Source organism: Myotis daubentonii, chromosome 5, assembly GCF_963259705.1.
Source record: "Myotis daubentonii chromosome 5, mMyoDau2.1, whole genome shotgun sequence".
Classification (NCBI taxonomy): Eukaryota; Metazoa; Chordata; class Mammalia; order Chiroptera; family Vespertilionidae; genus Myotis; species Myotis daubentonii.
This window is the reverse complement of record NC_081844.1, coordinates 3,894,706-3,913,998: the sequence shown is the minus strand read 5'-3', so window position 1 is coordinate 3,913,998 and position 19,293 is coordinate 3,894,706. Positions and strand designations below refer to the sequence as shown.

The following is a 19,293-nucleotide window of genomic DNA, read 5'->3' as shown; positions in this document are numbered from 1 at the left end:
CGTCCATCCGCTCTTTCCCGCTCAGCATGCCCTTCCTGGGCAGGGGTGCAGGGGTGCGGTTTTCCTTTATCAGACACACCCACCCCACGGAAGACCGCCTAGCGTCACACCCAGAGCCGTGTTGAGGGGACCCCGGAATACACAGCCACCTCGCCGAGGCCATCACCACACTGTAGAGGAGAAAGTGCGACCGCGCAGCTGAAGGGCCAAGCGGGGGCGCCGTCCAGGTGTTCGTGACCACGGCACCTGACATGGAAGGGAAAACGGTGTCACGAGTCACCGTTGCTTTTCTTGCTTCTAATTGGAGTTGTTTACTCGGTAGATCACCCTCCACAGATGAAGGTTCCACTGCTGATTGCATTTTTAATATTTGTGAGGGAAGCGAAGTCGTTGCTCATTCTTGACAGCTGATTGCACAGATAAGATAGTATCTTGGAAGAAATTTTCTCTGCTCCATGGAAGTATCGAGAAATCAGAATGATAAAGATGCTAAGGCTTTTATGAAAGCTGAGCTGACGGTGGTAATGAAAGGCATCTTTTCCCACAGAAAGCATGGGCTGTGCCCGCAGGCCCTGCGGCCCCCTTGCTGCTCTGGGGATGTTCTTAGCAGACTCTCCGCTCTCCTTCTAAATTTTCATCAGCCCCGCGTGTCACGGAACACCAGGCGCTTCCATCCTGTCTCCCTGTCGTTGGGTCGGGAAGGACCACTGTTCTGAGATGAGTGCGTTTTAGAACAAGGACTTACACACGGGAGCCTCATTCATACTCTGAACACTTGCAACCGCAACCGTGGCCTCAGACTCGGGAAATTTTTCTTTGGATAGGTGAAGTTTTATTTATTTTATTATTTGTTAAAATATATATTTTTTATTGATTTCAGAGCGGAAGGGAGGGAGAGATAGAAACATCAATGATGAGAGAGAATCATGGATCGGCTGCCTCCTGCACTCCCCCCACACGGGGGTGGAGCCCACAACCCAGGCATGTGCCCTGACCGGGAATTGAACTGTGACCTCCTGGTTCATAGGTCGTCCCTCAACCACTGAGCCCCGCCGGCCGGGCCAAAGTTTTATTTTTAACAGCAGCAAGGAATTCTCCGGAGAAGGAATCCAATGCTTTTGACTTCATCCTGTTGGTTCTGATCAGTCTGAGGCAGAGGGTTGAGGCCACGGAGGCTGGGCTGTGCCTGTGTGTTTGATATAAAGTTGATCGGCGCGTTGATCAGGGGGTTTATGAAGCTGTATCACGACATGTGGTTAGAAAGGTCGACTCTGGAATTGGGCGAGGAAACAAGTGATTTAAGGAGGATGGGAAACTGGGCGGTGCAAACGGAGGACAAAACACCAGACCGTGTCTTACACAACAGGACGCTTAAACCTGTTTAACTTTACCACGTGGAGGTGGTGATCAGACACTGACGTGCACTTACGGTTATGAGGAAAACTTGCCATAATTATTGTGGAAATTACTGCCATTTTCTAATATTCTGAAAGCCGAAAGGCAGGCTCCTAGCCAGCTTCTTGGTTTTAAAATGGGGGGGGAAAATTGGATAAATTGGAGGCAAGGAAACCTGGTAAAATAAAAAAAAAATCTCATACCAGAATTTTAAAATTCTGATACACTTTAAAGCCAAGAACCCCGGAATGAAAGCGCGAGGGGAAAGGTGCCGCGTAGCGAGGTGCTGTTCAGGGCCGCGCATTTTGCTTCTCTTGACAGTTTAATGAAAATGCTTGGCCAGGCGCAATCTTGGAGGATTTGGTTTTTAATTTCTTGCAGTGCCTGACTAAGATCTGGTATAATTAACATTCGTAACCTTGTGTCAACTCATCCTTCACTTTGCTCTCACTGGTTCTGCATTTTACACAAAAGAAATGTTCAGATCTAGCTAAAGAGATACCCAGAGACAAACTGGGTCGCCACAGCACCCCCCACGACACAGACGCACTAAGCAACTGCAGACGAAGCGCTCAGAACCGGCCCCGGCCTGCGATTCCCGCGTGGCCCCCACGTGACTTTGTCTCAAACACCAGATCTCAACAGGCCTCTGAGAGACGAAACAACCACTTTCTAATGGAAAACACAAAGGGGGGTGGCTTGCCTTCTCCCCCTTTCTCCTTCCCTTCTCTTTGTCCTTCAATATGCTGGGAAGGAGCCCGAGGACCCCACAGGCCCAAAGGGACGCTGGCTGTGATGGAGGCGTAGGGGGCTGGGCCGACGCCACCTCTCACTGAGACTAGAAAGTTGCCTGTGTCGCTAGCCCCAGTGACCGTGTGAATCTGTGCTAATGCCATTGTTCTCTAAAGGGGAACGTGCATTCCGGTGACGGTCCGTCTCGCACGCATAGGGCCGTGGGCTACGCGCACTGACGACTTCCCGCGGGAGGCGCTGTCTTCTGCTTGTGCGCATTCCCCGCTCAGAGTGCTGGAAAGGGGCACCGAGAGCCCGACGTTCCAGGAAGAGCTGAGAGATGGCGTTCCGTGAACTTTAGAAAGTGCCGAGCGCTCCCTGAGCTGCTTCCCCTGCAGCCGAGGCCACGAATGAAGGCAGGCACCCGGGGCTGCAGGGCAGTGGTTCCCAACCTTCCTCACGCCGCAACCCTTTCACACAGCTCCTCATGCTGTGGTGACCCCCACTTCCATTGTCACAAATGCAACATCATTAAAGCATCGTGATCAATCACAAAAACAATATGCAATTATATATGTATTTTCCGATGGTCTTAAGCAACCCCTGTGAAAGGGTCGTTCGACCCCCAAAGGGGTCACAACCCACAGGTTGAGAACCGCTGCTCTAGGGTAGAAGCTGGGAGTTGTCACTCTAGGCTCCCCTGTCCCCCCAGACTGTCTGAGAGCCTGGGCAGAACCCCTCCCCCAGCAGCTTCACGCCCACTAAGGACCACTGTGGGGCTCCCGTCCACATACCTGAGACCAAGTCCCAGAGAGGGTGCTGAGGCAGGCGGGGGGATGGAGGCCCCCGTCCCGGGGTGGGACGGCCACTCTGTCTCCCTCAGGCCCTCGCCCCCCAGCTGGCTGCCAGTGACCAGGCTGCCCGTGCCCCAGCCCTGGAAGGCCGTGTGGACCGTTGTGCGATGGAGGGGAGAAATGAGGGGTCCCCAGCGCAGCTCCTCTCCTTGACAGAGGCCTTTTGTCCCCACAAGACTCTACTTAGCTCAAACCCCAGCCCCTGCCCTGGAAACTTACTTTTAAAACAAGTTGAGGACCCTCAGGAAATGAATTCAACGCCCACATTTCCAGCTGCAGAGGCTGAGAGTATGCGAAGGTACAGGGCTTCCCTGGCCGCACAGAGATTCTAAACGTGGAACCCAGCTTGTTGTGACCCACTCCCCCTTATGGGTGGGATACGCGGTCAGAGCCCTAAAGCCAACCTGCGGGGGGTCCAGACCAGCAGGTGTGTGCGGGCCGCTGGCGGGACCCGCTGGGGCACCTCATTTCCTCTCCTGTGACCTCCTGTTTCCCAGGTGAGAGGACCTTCAAGTGCCATCACTGTGACGCGACCTTCAAGAGGAAAGACACGCTGAGCGTGCACGTGCAGGTGGTGCACGAGCGACACAAGAAGCACCGCTGCGAGCTGTGCAACAAGGCCTTCGTCACGCCCTCCGTGCTGCGGAGCCACAAGAAGGTGCGCCGGCAGGGCTCCACTTCCCGGCCTCGCGCGGGGCAGCCTTGCGGGCGGGCGGCCGAGGGGCCTGGACGGTAGCCCGCAGGGTTATTTTCAAATTCCCACGGATGCGCGGATCTGAGGGGTTTGGAACCAGTGGGGATGCGCGTGACAGTGGTTTAAAGTCTCGTGGTGACACTAAATCACTTGAATGAAACGTAAGCCAGGAGGAAAGGGTTTGCCCTTCGTCATCGTTACCTGTTTCTCTGGATTGACCCTCAACTCTTTGCCCCCCCGCCCTGCCCCCGTAGACACACACGGGAGAGAAGGAGAAGACCTGCCCGTACTGCGGCCAGAAGTTCGCCAGCAGCGGGACACTCCGCGTGCACATCCGCAGCCACACAGGTGAGCGGGCAGCTGCGGCCCCACGGCGGGGGGAGAGGGGGGCGTCCGGGACCAGGGCGTCCTAATGCCACAAAACATCTCCGGACGGAGAGTCCATCTGACCTGTTTTCTCCCTTAAAGTTTCATAAAATCCGATTTCTGATTCTAGGGAAATGTTGACTAAGTTGCCTTTCTCAAACTAAGTTAACTATCTAGCGTGGAGATAAGCCGCTCGCTGTCTGGCTGTGATGTGACTGATGTGATGTACACACTGTCCAGGGGACAGAAGAGGGAGCGGATCACTCCCTGTGGAGGCCGGGGGCCTCCTCTTAATCCTCCTGTCAACCTCAGGAAGCGGCGTTTCCCAAAGGCCCTGTCCTGTGGGACCTCACACCCCTCCCCGGCTCTCCCATCCGTCACGTTCAAATCCGTCGGTGTGACGGCACTGGGGTCTTTCCCCGCGTGTGGCTCTGACTCGCACACAGGCCACTGGGGAGATGCGGGCTCCCTGAGCCAAGGCCTTCCCGTGCTCACGTCAGCACCCACCTCATCCGGCGGGTCTGCGATCCAGCACGTGGCAGCGGACTCAGCTCTCCTCCATTCTGAGTGTGCCTTGATTCCTCTAATTCCAGCTCCCTCCCTCTCCCTCCTGTCCTTCCTTCTTTTCTTCCTTCCTTTCTCTTTAAATGACAGGCTCCCCGCTTTTATATGAGAAAACAAGTGTTCACAAAAACAAGTCTGAATGGCCGTAGTCGTGGTCACTTCGTGTCGAGGACAAACTGCTCCCCGGGAAGAGCCGCCGGTTCTGCCCCTTGAGGCCGCGCCTTCTCGCTGAGCCTCCCGCGTGGGTCCCTGTGCGTCCTGGGTCACAGGGGTGCCCACTCCCACTTTATCCAGAGAGCAGTAGAGGCGGGTTCGTTCCGCGTGACGAGGTTGACCCTGTGGAACTGGCATAGCCAGGAGCAGCGGGTAGCGAGCAGCAGGGTAGTGGTCTGGCCCCCTGCTGGGGGTCTCATCCAGCAGCGACCAGGAGGCCCCGCTGCCCATCACGTGGACATCGCTCCCGGTTACTGTGGCATTGTGTTCATTGGTTCACCTCCACACTCGGCTGCAAAGGCCGGGCGGGCGGGGCAGGTTCCCACGGCCACGCTCACTTCCTGTCACTGAACCTGAGTCTCAGACAGCAAATGGCCCAGCCAGTCCAGGGAATACGGGAATGACCTACCTAGTCAAGGAGATAGAATCCAAGTGTGGTCTCTTCTACCAAGCTGTTAGGATGAACACAAGGAGCGTGGCTGGTGTTGCTCAGTGGTTGGGTGTCGACCTATGAACCAGGAGGTTATGGTTCGGTTCCTGGTTGGGGCACATGCTGGGGTTACAGGCTTGATCCCCAGTGGAGGGCGTGCAGGAGGCAGCCAAGCAATGATTCTCATCATTGATGTTTCTGTCTCTTTCTCCCTCTTCCTTCCTCTCTGAAATCAATAAACATTTATAAAAAATATACAACACAAGAATTATAAAATGCTCTAAGTTCTCCAGTATAAAAGGTGAAGAATGAAATTCTAAAGGTCTTAACATTACTGCAGTAGTTTGAAAGTGTTATGCTTTAGAGCCAAATTGAAGGTGCTCTAAAATTTTTTATTTTCACATTCCCATGTTCATGTACTCCTGAGCCACCTTTATAGTGGCAATAACATACAGAGAACATGACGGTTAAACATAGTTTCACCAGATTGCTTTTTTTTTTTTAAAGGGTTTTATTTTTAGATCAAGTTTAGGCTCACAGTAAAATGAAGGGAAGTTGCAGAGAGTTGCTCATCTACCTCCTCCCCCGACACAGCCCCCACCATCCACATCCCCAGCCGGAGGGGCGTGTCTGTTACAATCCTTGAACCTGTGCCGACACATTATAAACCCCAAGCCCAGCGTCTACCTTAAGGCTCCATCTTGCTGTTGGACATCCTGTGGGTTCGGGCAAATGATACCGACACGCGCCCGTGATTGGAGTTTTGCACCGAGTCGTTTCACTGCCCCGAAACCCTCTGTGCTCTGCCCATTCATCCCCCAACTCTCACCCGGCAACCACCGAGTCCCCACAGCTTCCCCCGAATGTTACCCAGCGGATGGGTTGCTTTATTGCGCCCAGGAAGTGGCTATCAACTGGTGGCCTTTCTGCGAGGCGATGGGCACCGAGCTCTCTGCCATATGCCGAGGTGCTTCTGCAGGTCACGGTCTTTTCTGTCTCCTGATGGTGTTGAAAGAGCCGGTTTCATTTTGTGGTTACAGTATTCAAACCGTCCATCGGTATTTTGGGAAGCGGATTCTCTCTCGTAACCTCAGCCCGGTTTTCTGAAGGGGAGACATGGCCTCAGCCTCGGGCTCCTCCTTCCATTTGCTGGCGTTGTGCGTCACTTCCTGTCTCGTGTGTAGGTGTGGTGTGTGTCTACTTCACGTTCACTTTCTCTGAACCGCTCTTGCCCTTCTGGCTCAGACTAGCGGCCATTCTCTAAGACGGTGATAACTTAGCCATTCAGTTACTGCCTGTCTGTTCCTTCTGGGAGGAGCCTTAGTATTTTTTCTGTTTAAAGGAAACCTTTTGAAAAATGCCTCTGGTTCTTCACATGTTGGTTGACTTTATCCTTTGCTGCCTCCGCTAACCAACCAGTTGTATCAGCTGTACCCTTGTCTCACCTCTTCTCTGTCCCTCCACCCCATTCCCATTCCCATCCTTTAGTACTTCTGGGGCGAAATCTGACAAAACTTTGTTTTTTCCATTAACTTTGAAAATGTTATTTTTCATAAACTTTGTATCTACCTTCTGAAGTCTACACATTCTTCGTAATTAGGTGATTTGAATAAGGGCATGTACAGCAAGTGTGCACAAGACGTTTGCTTTTATACATCATTCAACTATAGTATTCTTTCTTAAAAATATTTTTATTGCTTTTTAAAGAGAGAGGAAGGGAGGGGGAGAGAGAGAAAAAAACATTGAGGCAAGAGCACAACATCAATTGGCGGCCATGCACACCCCCCACCGGGGATCCAGCCCGCAACCCGGGCATGTGTCCTGACCGGGAATTGAACTGGCAACCCTTTAGTGGACAGAATGATGACCAACCAACTGGGCCACACCGGCCAGGGAAAAATATAATATTATTGACTTTGAGAATAGAAAGGAATCTCAGGGAGTTTCTAGTTCAAGCCTTTTAGTTGAATTCACGCGCATCAAAATCCAGTGATTTGCTCATTATAGAACTCGTGTGTGGTTCCTCCAGAACTGAACGAAGGCAAATGACAATTCGGTTTTCCAGTGTCACCTGGCTGGTGTTTTAGCCCTTGTTCTCTAACAATCTAACCTCCCGTTGCTCCGGACTTACCATGGGTTACGTACATGCCTCCCACAATGTGTGATGACATCCTCTGGGTCATCAGCCAGTTGAGGATACTCATCTGCACTTGGACACGCAGGGGTGTGGCGTGTTACTTATGGTCTAACTGAGCACTTCACTCTGGAGACACTTTCCCACCACAAAACCAACGGTCCATGAGACCTTACTACTCGGTGCTGGTTCATATGAGAGCATGCGTCTGTGCCCGGCAGGCAGCTGTCATTCATCACCGGCCTCCCAGGCTGCAGTGCCGGCGGTGGCACCCCGAGGGCAGCAGGAACAGCGGCTCTGCCTCCCAACCGTCCACAGCGTCTCAGGTCAGCTGGAACTGGGCTGATTCCGCAAGGAATCTGTGGACTGTGACAGGGATTCCGGCCGTCGTTCATAAATTATGAGAGAAATTCTAGGAACTGCTTTTGGGCCAGAAGGTTAATTACCTGCCTGCAGCTCCCCGGTCTGCGTGTTCGTAGATGCCGGCTGTGGGCCTTCTGTTCCGGGCTGGCTGCACGCTGCTGCTGGAACCGAGTCATAAATCACTGTCCCAGCAAACATTTACTATTTCAGTAAATACCTGTGATCCGCTTAGGAATAAAGGTTCAGTATAATTTGCTTCTACTTGGATTTCAGCCACTACTGGTCTGTCTTCGCTAATGTTTTTACTAAAGGAATCCATTCATTTTTTAGAATATTTGTTCACAGGTTTAAAAACACTAGCAATAAATAATCTACACTAATAAAAGAGAAAAATGGTAATTGGCGTACGACGATACCCTTTTCATTGGCTAATCAGGGCTATATGCAAATTAACTGCCAACTAAGATTGGCAGTTAACTGCCAACAAGATGGCGGTTAATTTGCATATGTAGGCACAATGCAGGGAGGCGAAAGGGAAAGCAGGAAGAAGCCTCCTGCCACTGACAGTGATCGGAAACCCAGGGGGGAGCTAAGAGCTGGGGGGCAGGGCAAAGGCGGCCCTGGGACCGCCTTTGCCCTGCCCTCCAGCCATGATCGGAGAATCTGGCGCCTTTGCCGCCCTGGCCAGTGATAGCAGGAAGTAGGGGTGGAGCCAGCGATGGGAGCTGGGTACGGTCGAAGCTGGCAGTCCCAGGAGCTAGGGGTCCCTTGCCTGGGCCTAAAGCGGAGCCCACGATCGTGGGGCCGCTGCAGCTGCGGGTCCCCGCTGCCCGGGCCGGATGTCTCAGCCAGAGTCGTCCTGCAGGGGCAGGGGCGGAGCCCGTGCGATCGCGGCGCCCCCCGCTGCCACTGCAGGTCCCCGCTGCCCGGGCCGGATGCCTAGGCCAGAGGCATCAGGCCTGGGCAAGGGGCCGATCCTGCAATTGGAGGGTGATGGGGGTCAACGCCTGAGGGCTCCCAGTATGTGAGAGGAGGCAGGCTGGGCTGAGGGACACTCCCCCCCACACACACACCCAGTGCACGAATTTTGTGCACCAGGCCCCTAGTCTTATAAAATAAAAGACTCATTAGGCAAATTGTCCCCACAGGCAGGAACTGTGACCTCCTGGTTCATGGGTTGATGCTCAACCCCTGAGCCACGCTGGCCGGGCTATTTTGTATATTTTTTAATCTTCCAAGTTGCTCTTGGCCATTACTGCTCACTCTGTCGCATTCAGTGTGTTTACTGGCATGACATAAAACTTGATCTTCTGAGCCATCTGACCGAGTGGTCAAGTTCATTTCTTAAATCCGTGGCCTAATTTAAGAGTATCAAGATACCTCATTTAAGAATACCAGGATTTGCAAAGTTTTTCTTTATTAATTTCATGTTACCTAAGCAACGATCTTTGGAAAGGATTTGTGTCCAGATGTTGGACAGTGAGGTGGTTTTGTAGCCATCGATGGATAGTCAGTATTCGGGGGCTTTAGGGTCCTTGTATGTGAGCACACACACTAACCTTCACTCCCTCCACAAACTTCAGATGCTGTTTTAATATCAGTATGTTGCTTTTTAGTGAGAACCAGAGTTCTTCTCATGTCTTTAATTAACATTCCATTGCATAAAATAATGGCAGCGTTAATAAATTATTATTCTAATAGCATGCATTAGACTAGAATCGGGTTTCCCCCTATTGCCTTTAGGCACATTTGCACGGTTGTTGTCATAATGCATTTTCTTTGTTAAAGACTCCCGGTGGGTGACTTGCTTGGGGGCCGGGCTAGACCCTGGTAAGGGGTTCCATGTGCACCCGGATGTCCCCTGTGGAGGGCACAGTCCCGTTTCCTGGAGCCCTTTCCTGACATTTCCCACCTTTCCTCGCCCTTTCACACCTAGAATATCTTGACGCTCCTTCCACCTCAGGCGTGCCGGCAGTGAGACTTTGGAGGCACTAGCCCAGTACGATAAGATAATCCAAAGACGGAGACTTACCCCGAGTGTGCTCATATGATCTTACACCGGCCCCGGAACTGCATCCCTTCCGTCCTTGTGCCTTTCCTGACGACCTGAGCTAGTCCTTCTCCCGCCCCTCAGAGGCTTTCTCACACCTGCCCCCGTCCGTATCTGAGATGATCGTCTGTGTTTTCCTTAACTTCTCCATGCCTTCCTCCTCGCACGAGTGCCATCGAAGGGGCGGCGATTGTGCGAATGTACTCGTAGCCCCAATCCCAAGGCCCTGGACAAGGGCCAATACCTGTTTAACGAAGGAGTGAGGCCGCTTCACGGAGCCCCCGCTTTGAGGCATCTTTTAAAATCAGCCTCCATCCAGCTCTGTCCAGCGGGCATCATGTTCCTCTGTGTCCCTGGATGTGTTTGAAGAAAACACAGAGGATGGTCATGCTACTGGGTGTCAGAGCGTACTGTGAGGAAAGAGGCAGACACAAAGAACTCGCCTGCTTTCCTCAGCCCAGTCACGCACACGTCATGCACATGTCAGTGTCATGTGCGCGGCTGTGCCCATTAACTGACTGCCGGTAGCTGCCCCTGTGCGTGCTGTGTGTGCGGTATTGGCCCGGGCCGCGTTCCGCTCCGTGTGGAAGGTGCGTACCTGTCTCCTGTGATGGCAGGCCTGCTTGAGACATAACACACATTCCTCCCCACCACCCCCCTGGCACCCCCGCTTCCTGTGAACTTTGGGGACTCAGCGCCTCCCTCGCTGGACAGAAACATCTGGTTCATGTCAACTGTCATGTCAAGAAGCGGAGTTTCCGTCAGTCACTTTAGAAAGTCCCACCTCCGTTACCCCGAACAGCAGCCACATTGTTAATCGGGGGGTGGTGCAGAGCTGGGGCTACATTCTGACTCCCGCGCGCAATAACTCTGTCCGCTGCGGCACCTGCGCCTCCTCCCCGTGCCTCACTCTCTCTGTTTGGAAACCAGGGACACGGATGCCCACACCCCAAGGTTGTTGCCAGGAGGAAAGTTGCTGCGAGGCGTTGAGGGCCGTGCTCCACAGAACAGAGCGAGCAGGACCCCCGTGGCTGTTGTTACTGTTTCTGCTTATGTGAGCTTTTAGCTCCATTTTCTTAGCGAATTTTTGAACTAATTCTCGTGTTAGTCAACATAACACTGTGGTTCCCTAAACAAAGTGAAGGCAGTGCCCGAATCCGCCCGCGAGCCTGCAGGACGGCATGCGCACTGGCCTCAGAGCGCGCTCAGCCTCTGCCTGGCAGTGTCCACGCAGGAAAGAAAGGCTGCTCTTCTCCAAGGTTAGTTCCTTCATCCCGGAGGGCTGTCCATGTGGGGGCCGTGTCCTCATTCCCCGGGGCCCAGCTCATAGGAGCCCCCGGGTGCCCCTCCTCCTGCTGAGGCTGGACCGTGGGCCATGCTGGGGCCTCTCCGAGACGTCCCTGCTTCCAACCCAGGTTCAGTGGAGCAGAGGCGGCCCGGGGGCCACGGGGCCATGGAGGCCACGGGGGCCATGGGGGCCCGGGACCCGCGGGGAGCCATCTGTCTCTGGAGGCAGCACTGGCTGGAGGAGTCCGGGAGGGGCCTGGTGGGAAGGCGGCGCATTGCTGACCTGGGAGGTGTGCTCACTGGAATGATGCCAGTGACCCTGGACGGAAGGAGAGGAGAGCCCTGGTCAGCACAGGAGGGAGGCACTGCTGGTCGGAGGCCCGTCTGCGTGGAGGGAAGCACGGGCAGAGCCCTGCACCTGCTGAAAGGTGGCTACCTCCTGGTGCTGGGCTTTGGTGCGGCCGGGACCAGCACCCACGTAAGCGCCGGGTTCAGTGGAGGAATAGGTGACAAGTGGCTTTTCTGCCAGTCGGCTTTGACTGGGGGCAGCTGCACATTACATTCTGTCACATTTCTGTCGTTTCACAGTAGAACTTCAACACACTGCGACGAGTGTCTGCGTGCTTGCTTGGTTTACAAAGAGGCTTGGCAAGCCCTAAGTAACCTGTAGGTGACAGGTACCTGGTCACATCAGAGTGTAGGTCCATGATTGCCTAGTTCAGCAGCTGGTGGTTCTGTTCAGCGAACACCAATTCTATGAAAGTCTTTGGAAACTCATCCCCCTAACTGAGATAGGACATGAAATCTTTTCTTTAAAAGCAAAGAAAGCATCAGTGGGATAATTAAAGACCCTCAGTGCTCATTGATTAATGTTGCTCCTTAACAAATTGACTCAGAGAGCCTGGCTGGAGTGGTTGAGCATCGTCCCATGCAGAAGGCAACTGATAGGTGTTTTTCACATCGATGCCTCTCTCTCTCTCTCTCTCTCTCTCTCTCTCTCTCTCTCTCGCTCGCTCTTTTTCTCTCTCCCTTCTTCTCTCTAAGAATATCCTCAGATGAGGATTAAAAAAATGATTCATGTAAAACCTTTTTCACAAATTCTTAAAATCAGGAGACTTCAGGTGGGCTCACGCCGTAAAAGGACCGCGCATCAGGCCTGCTGCTGCGACTCTCGCTTGTTTCCCAGTCCAGCAGGTGCAGCGGGCTGGGTCCCTGTCCACCGGAGGGAAGGCCAGCCCACTGCCCGCTGCTGTGGTGCGGGGCCCAGGGCGCACGGAGCGGGTGGGGACCGATCTGGGTGCGGGAGGAGGAGGATGGCGCTGCTTGCTCTGCGCCTTGCGTGTTCTGACGCGGAGCCCTCCCTCTCTCGTAGGCGAGCGCCCCTACCAGTGCCCGTACTGCGAGAAGGGCTTCAGCAAGAACGACGGGCTGAAGATGCACATCCGCACGCACACCCGGGTAAGACGCGGCCGGCCGGCCGCCCGCCCGGTGAGGAGGAGCCAGGCTTCCTCACAGAGCGCGGAGCTGACCTTGGGCAAACCAAGGCCGTGGGTCTGAAATCGCGTGTTTATGTTTATGATGGACGTTGGCATTTTTTTAAAGACAAAATACCCCCAAGGAGTCCTCATTCTTGGAACTGTGACTCGGCTTTCAGGAGTCGTAGGAGTTACCAGCGACAAGCTTCCCAGTAAATAGGTTGTCACCTTATTAAAATGTGAAGATGGGGTCTGGCTACGTGTTTGCCAGGACCGCGCCGGAACAGAGGTGTCAGCAGGCAGCCATTCCTGCAAACGGACAGGCATATTGGCAGGAGAGACGCTGAGAGAGTGCACGCTGTTGGGGGAGGTGGAAGGCAGGGACGGTTCGTGGCTGGCCGGCCTCTCTTCCTCAGGCGCCCCCTCTCCTCTCCTGCACACCCCTGCTGGGAGTGTCACCTGCCACACACACGGCTTTTCCGGACAATCGGAGGCTGTGGCTGTCTCCTCGGGCTCGTTTTGACTGTTCCATCCGTGGTTCCCTGCAGCCTCTTTTTCGCGGTTCCTTTAAAGCCTGGCCTTTGAAATGCCTGTGGTCTGGGTAGAAATGAGCACTTTTTCAAGTTTTAGGAGGCGTGCCTACTCCTCAGAGCGATTCGAATCCAGGCCTCTCTGGCTTTACTTCTCATCTTAGCTGCAAAATAAAAACTTTAGAGCAGCGGTTCTCAACCTGTGGATCGCGACCCCTTTGGGGCTCGAACGACCCTTTCACAGGGGTCGCCTAAGACCATCGGAAAACACATATATAATTACATATTGTTCTTGTGATTAATCACTATGCTTTAATTATGTTCAATTTGTAACAATGAAATTGGGGGTCACCACAGCATGAGGAACTGGATTAAAGGGTCGCGGCTTTAGGAAGGTTGAGAACCACTGCTTTAGAGAAAACATGTCATCATCACATCCTCTCCAGCGTGAGGGCACCCCAGCCCCCCGCTGCGGCGCTGTGGCCGTGAGATGCCCTCCTAGCCCGTAAGGACTGTCCTCCTGGTTTTGTGGCGGGTGAGGGGCGGCTCCTGTGTGGGTTAAAACAGATCCCCTGGCTCCCATTCACGATGCCGTGCTTGTCTCATACGAATATGAGCGACTGGACCACTTCCTACGGATAAACTGACTCCTTAAACAGGACAACGACTTCAATGCACATGTTCAAAATACCTGTTTCACAGTGGGCCTTAGTGCAGGGGCGTGACTTAGCTTCAGTGTCGTTTACTCATTTTTTAAGTGTACAGTTGTCACAGACGTGGCAGGCATGTGTTTTGAAGATGCCGACCTGCCCTAGCTGGTTTGGCTCAGTGGATAGAGCGTTGTCCTGCAGACTGAAGGGTCCCGGGTTTGATTCCGGTCAAGGGCATGTACCTTGGTTGCGGGCACCTCCCCATGGGGGGTGTGCAGGAGGCAGCTGATCGATGTTTCTCTCATCGATGTTTCTAACTTCTATCCCTCTCCCTTCCTCTCCGTAAAAAAAAAAAAATCAATTATATATATATATATATATATATATATATATATATATATATATATATATAATAAATCAAGCATTTCAAACTCTCGACCCGCGGGCCACATGTGGGCCACAACGAATATTAATAAAAAAAAACAACAAAAAAAAAACAAAGATGCCAACCTGCAGGCAAAGGGGCCTGGCTTCTCTTATCAAACCTGGAGATGCCCCGCCCTTGGGCATGTGGGTGCCGTTCCGGCCTCCCCGGGGACAGGGCTGAGCAAGTCGCTGCCGGAAAAATACCTCGGGTTTCCCCCGAGACAGTGGGGTGTTTCAAATTCAACTCATTTGTCTTTTTACTTTTTAATAACAGATAATTTTAGAAGTTTTAATTACAGCTTATTAATGAGAACAGTGAGAATAGTTGAAATAAATACAAAGACCGCGAAGTACATGCCAGGTGCTGTTCGGGGCCTTCACGTGCATTAATTCCTGGGAGCCTCACAGAAGCTCACTAATGCATCTCACACGCACTGCAGCCTCCGGGGGAAACTGAGGCACAGGCCGGCGAGGGCAGCAGCGGCCAGCCCCTCACCTTCCACACAGTGGCCTTTGGTTCAGTGAAATAATCTGGGTGCTGCTGACTCTCATCCCCTCTCCTGTATATTTTCAAACTAAACCAACTGCAGCAATAACCCCACATCTCTTTTCTTTTTTTCTTTAAATATATTTGTATTGATTTCAGAGAGGAAGGAAGAGGGAGAGAGAGAGAGAAACATCAACGATGAGAGAGAATTACTGATCGGCTGCCTCCTGCACGCCCCTCACTTGGGATTGAGCCGGCAACCTGGGCCTGTGCCCTTGACCAGAATCGAACCTGGGACCCTTCGGTCTGCAGGCTGACACTCTATCCACCGAGCCAAACCAGCCAGGCAACCCCACATCTCTAAGTCTCGCGTTCATTTGCATACCTGAGCCTGGACTCAAGGACCCCGGAGCAGCCTCGGTATCCAGGTGCAGGTGGCACCTGTCCGGCAGGGCACACAGGAAATGGAACCTGACCTTGACGCTGGGAGCACCCGGGCTGGGCCGGGAGCATGGGCTGAAGACAGAGTCCCCGTGAGTGCAGGTAGGAGCAGCGAGGTGCAGCGTGAATAGCACAAGCCTGGCCGGTTGGCCTGAGACTCCTCTTTATTTTTCTTTCTCACGTGTTCGTGTGTCCGTTGTATTTGATCGCAGACAGCTCTAGTTTCGCATCCCGTTTCCTGGACAGTGGATGCGTGCAGGCGTCCTTTGTGTTTGGGGGCTTCTTGGGGAAGGAGCGCAGAGCCCTCGCACCCTGGGCCCCGTTTATGGGGGCAGCACGGCCCCAGCGGGGGAGACAGTCCTGCTAAAAGCCTCCGTGGCTGAACCGTCATTGGTCCACGGAGAGCCCGGGGCTGGCGGTGTATTCACCTCTGTCCTGATCTTTATTTTCTTCCTTCTGGTTTCAGCGCGTTGACTGTGTTGAGTTTCCTTGTTCCTCCGCCTTCCTGTGAGGCTTGTAATTAGTTAAATAGCAGTTTCACCTGCTTCCTCCCGACCCAACCCTCTGGTGGCCTCTGTCTCTTCCTCGCGCTCCCACAAGGGTGAGAGGCTCTCGGCCGTCTTTGCCATCGACGTGCAGCTCACCTGCCTGCCTGGGACCTCAGCCCACACCCGTCTCCTGATGCCAGGCCCTCAGCAGTGAGTGAGGCAGACTGCCCAGCCTCCTCCTGCCAGGGCGGGAAGGGGGGAAATGGTGGGGAGGGGAGGTGACATGCTCCTGGGCTTTAAATCCTTAGGGCAGGGACTTATTCGCAGCTGCCTAGGGTTGTCGGACTCACTTCTTCCACTTAATGGCTGTAGATTAGTTTTCTGCTTGGGAGGGGACAACAGCAGACACTCGTACCCCATGTCCAGGTGGCGCCTCCCTCCCATCAGGGAGGCTCTCTATGCAGGGCCCTGGGGTCCAGGCCCCTGGGGTCCAGGCCGTGAGGGCAGTTTCTCTAAAGGGCTGGGTCTCCGGTGCAGGCTGGTCCGGTGGCCGGGGCAGGGCCTTGGTCCAGAGCCCCTGATCTCTCTCCAGGCTCCTCCCGTCCCACCTGTCCCATCCTGTCCCTCTGCCTGGGTGACGGAGGACGTGGCTTTCTGGGGAAGCTGAGCCTCTGTTGGGGCAGGTTTCACACTGTGGACACCCTGGCTTGAATTGAAACGAGGACTTTAAAACAACTGGAGAAGAAAGAGGGACGTCCCAGGCCTTTAGGCTTGGAAATGCTCCTGGCACAGGGCCAGATGCTGCCCTCTGCATCTCCTCCCCCTGTATCTCCACCCCCTGCCTCTCCTCCCCCTGCATCTCCTCCCCCTGCATCTCCTCCCCCTGCATCTCCACCCCCTGCATCTCCTCCCCCTGCATCTCCTCCCCCTGTATCTCCACCCCCTGCATCTCCTCCCCCTGCATCTCTGCTATCTGCCAGGTGGGCCTCACCTCCCACACCTCACCAGGCAGGTCCATGTCGGCTGAGCCCTCCCCAGTGATGTCCGATGTCCCTCTTGAGTGCAGGGCACCAGGACCCCGGCTCCCCTGGAAATCAGGGCCTTGGCTTCATTGTGCCCCTGAGCCAGCGTCGCCTGCGGTGAGGTAGGGTGCGTGCTCCCAAACAGCCATTTGTAAGCACCGTTCACAGAAGCTGCTGTTTGTTCACGTCTTAATCACTTTTGATTTTTATCACGAAAAGCACCTGGGCCCGTTAGGAGGTTATTTCAGAACCGGTGTGAGCGCCCCTTTACACCCCGGTTACTGCGCAGGCTGGGGGTCCGCGTTCCCGCTGCCTCTCCGGCTCCTGTGCGGAGCAGCAGGGCAGCTCTTGCAGATACAGTGGGGCCTTGACTTACGAGTGTCCCGACTAACGAGTTTTTTGAGATACCAGCTGTCTCTGGGCCAATTTTTTTCATTGAGTTGATAGAGTAATTTGAGTTAATGAGCTCGGTCTCGGAACGAATTAAACTCTTAAGGCCCCACTCTACTAAGCCAGCAGTTGCGGGTGGTGGAAGGAGCGGCAGGTCTTCATGTTGTTCTGGTTCCATTCCTTCTCCTTATGGAGCTTCCTGTCCCGCCCCCAGGCTCCCAGTGTGGGAGGGTGACAGACAGGTATGCTGGCACTGTCCTCAGGCCCTGTGCCCGCCCCGCCCTGCTCCCCAGGGCAGTGCTGTCGGTGTCCCGGCCTGGGCACTGCTGGGTTTGTCCTCAGCCTCTGGTAACTGAGGGAGCAGCTTGAAGTCTGTGCAGACACCTGCCCAGCGCATCCTGCAGGTGCAGGGTGGGGCCCAGGAGGCCTGGTGCTGAGGGAAAGGAAGCTTGTGGGTGCAGATGCTGGAGCAGGGAGGCGGGGCTGTGGGGCGTGGTTTGGTGTCTGCAGCCCCTTGGGAATAGGCAGGGGTCTGGGGACAGTCATGCTGGAGTCCCTGTGGACGCACCACGAGGCCCACGGGAAAGACTCAGAGGCCAGCGCAGAGCAGTGTGTGCAGCCAGGCTGGGTGGCTTTGGAGTTGAGCCTCAGGGGAAGCAGGAGGGGCGCTTGCAGGCCCTGAGTCCCGGCCACAGGAGAGGTGCCTGCCCCTCCGTCAGGCGCCCAGGAGGCTGAGTGCAGGGTGGCCTGTGGTCTGGGCCAGTGGAGAGGGAAGTGGAGACAGGCTGCCCTGAGGACCCGGTGAGTCCGGGAAGCATGTCCTGTTTGGTGAGACATGTTGTACTGGGATCAGGAGGGACACCAGCCGCTCCTTTGGGAAGTTTGCCCTGAAGTGAGCCTCAAGGGGGAGGGGAGGGCGGGCAGCAGCCAGGTGACCCGCACAGGAGCCCCCCACCTCTGAGAGCATCGACGAGGTGTGCACCAGTCCTGTCTATCAGGAGGTAAATAACACGGAGAGGTCACCATGAATGTGGGGTCCCGGGAGGGCACTGTGGGGCTTGAAGATGTCCCCTAGGCTTAGGGGACAATGAGGTCTGAGGGCACCTGTGTGGGTAGGTGCTGGAGGTGGGGCACCTGTGTGGGTAAGTGCTGGGGGTGGGGGTACCTGTGTGTGTAGGTGCTGGGGTGGGGGTGGGGGTACCTGTGTGGGCAGGTGCTGGGGGTGGGGTACCTGTGTGGGTAATGGTGGGGGTGGGGGTACCTGTGTGGGTAAGTGCTGGGGGTGGGGTACCTGTGTGGGTAATGGTGGGGGTGGGGGTACCTGTGTGGGCAGGTGCTGGGGGTGGGGGCACCTGTGTGGGTAATGGTGGGGGTGGGGGTACCTGTGTGGGCAGGTGCTGGGGGTGGGGGTGGGGTACCTGTGTGGGTAGGTGCTGGGGGTGGGGTACCTGTGTGGGCAGGTGCTGGGGGTGGGGGTGGGGTACCTGTGTGGGTAGGTGCTGGGGGTGGGGTACCTGTGTGGGTAATGGTGGGGGTGGGGGTACCTGTGTGGGTAATGGTGGGGGTGGGGGTACCTGTGTGGGTAATGGTGGGGGTGGGGGTACCTGTGTGGGTAGGTGCTGGGGGTGGGGGTACCTGTGTGGGTAATGGTGGGGGTGGGGGTACCTGTGTGGGTAGGTGCTGGGGGTGGGGTACCTGTGTGGGTAATGGTGGGGGTGGGGGTACCTGTGTGGGTAATGGTGGGGGTGGGGGTACCTGTGTGGGTAATGGTGGGGGTGGGGGTACCTGTGTGGGTAGGTGCTGGGGGTGGGGGTACCTGTGTGGGTAATGGTGGGGGTGGGGGTACCTGTGTGGGTAGGTGCTGGGGGTGGGGTACCTGTGTGGGTAATGGTGGGGGTGGGGGTACCTGTGTGGGTAGGTGCTGGGGGTGGGGGTACCTGTGTGGGCAGGTGCTGGGGGTGGGGGTGGGGTACCTGTGTGGGTAGGTGCTGGGGGTGGGGTACCTGTGTGGGTAATGGTGGGGGTGGGGGTACCTGTGTGGGTAATGGTGGGGGTGGGGGTACCTGTGTGGGTAGGTGCTGGGGGTGGGGGTGGGGTACCTGTGTGGGTAAGCCCTGGGGGCCTGCCCAGCTGCTTCTGCTTTATAACTGGGTAAGAGGAAGGATCCAAACACATTTAATAACTTTTTAAAAAGCTTATTATTTCAGGGGAAACTTTTCAGGTTGTTTTTAGTTTGTTTTTCTAACCGTCATTGGCGTTTGTTCTGTGTGGGCCAGAGGACTGGCTCGTTGCCGCTATTGAA

At 54.9% G+C, this 19,293-nt stretch overlaps 1 protein-coding gene across 1 annotated transcript in view; it reads left to right on the top strand.

The window, feature by feature from the left end:
- Nucleotides 1–19,293, top strand: part of PRDM5 (PR/SET domain 5) — a 109,583-nt gene that overhangs the window by 76,148 nt on the left and 14,142 nt on the right. Inside the window, exons 12-14 of the mRNA XM_059695587.1 lie at nucleotides 3,479–3,639; nucleotides 3,930–4,023; nucleotides 12,455–12,540. Coding sequence (XP_059551570.1) covers nucleotides 3,479–3,639; nucleotides 3,930–4,023; nucleotides 12,455–12,540 — 341 coding nt within the window. The remainder of the gene's footprint in view (nucleotides 1–3,478; nucleotides 3,640–3,929; nucleotides 4,024–12,454; nucleotides 12,541–19,293) is intronic.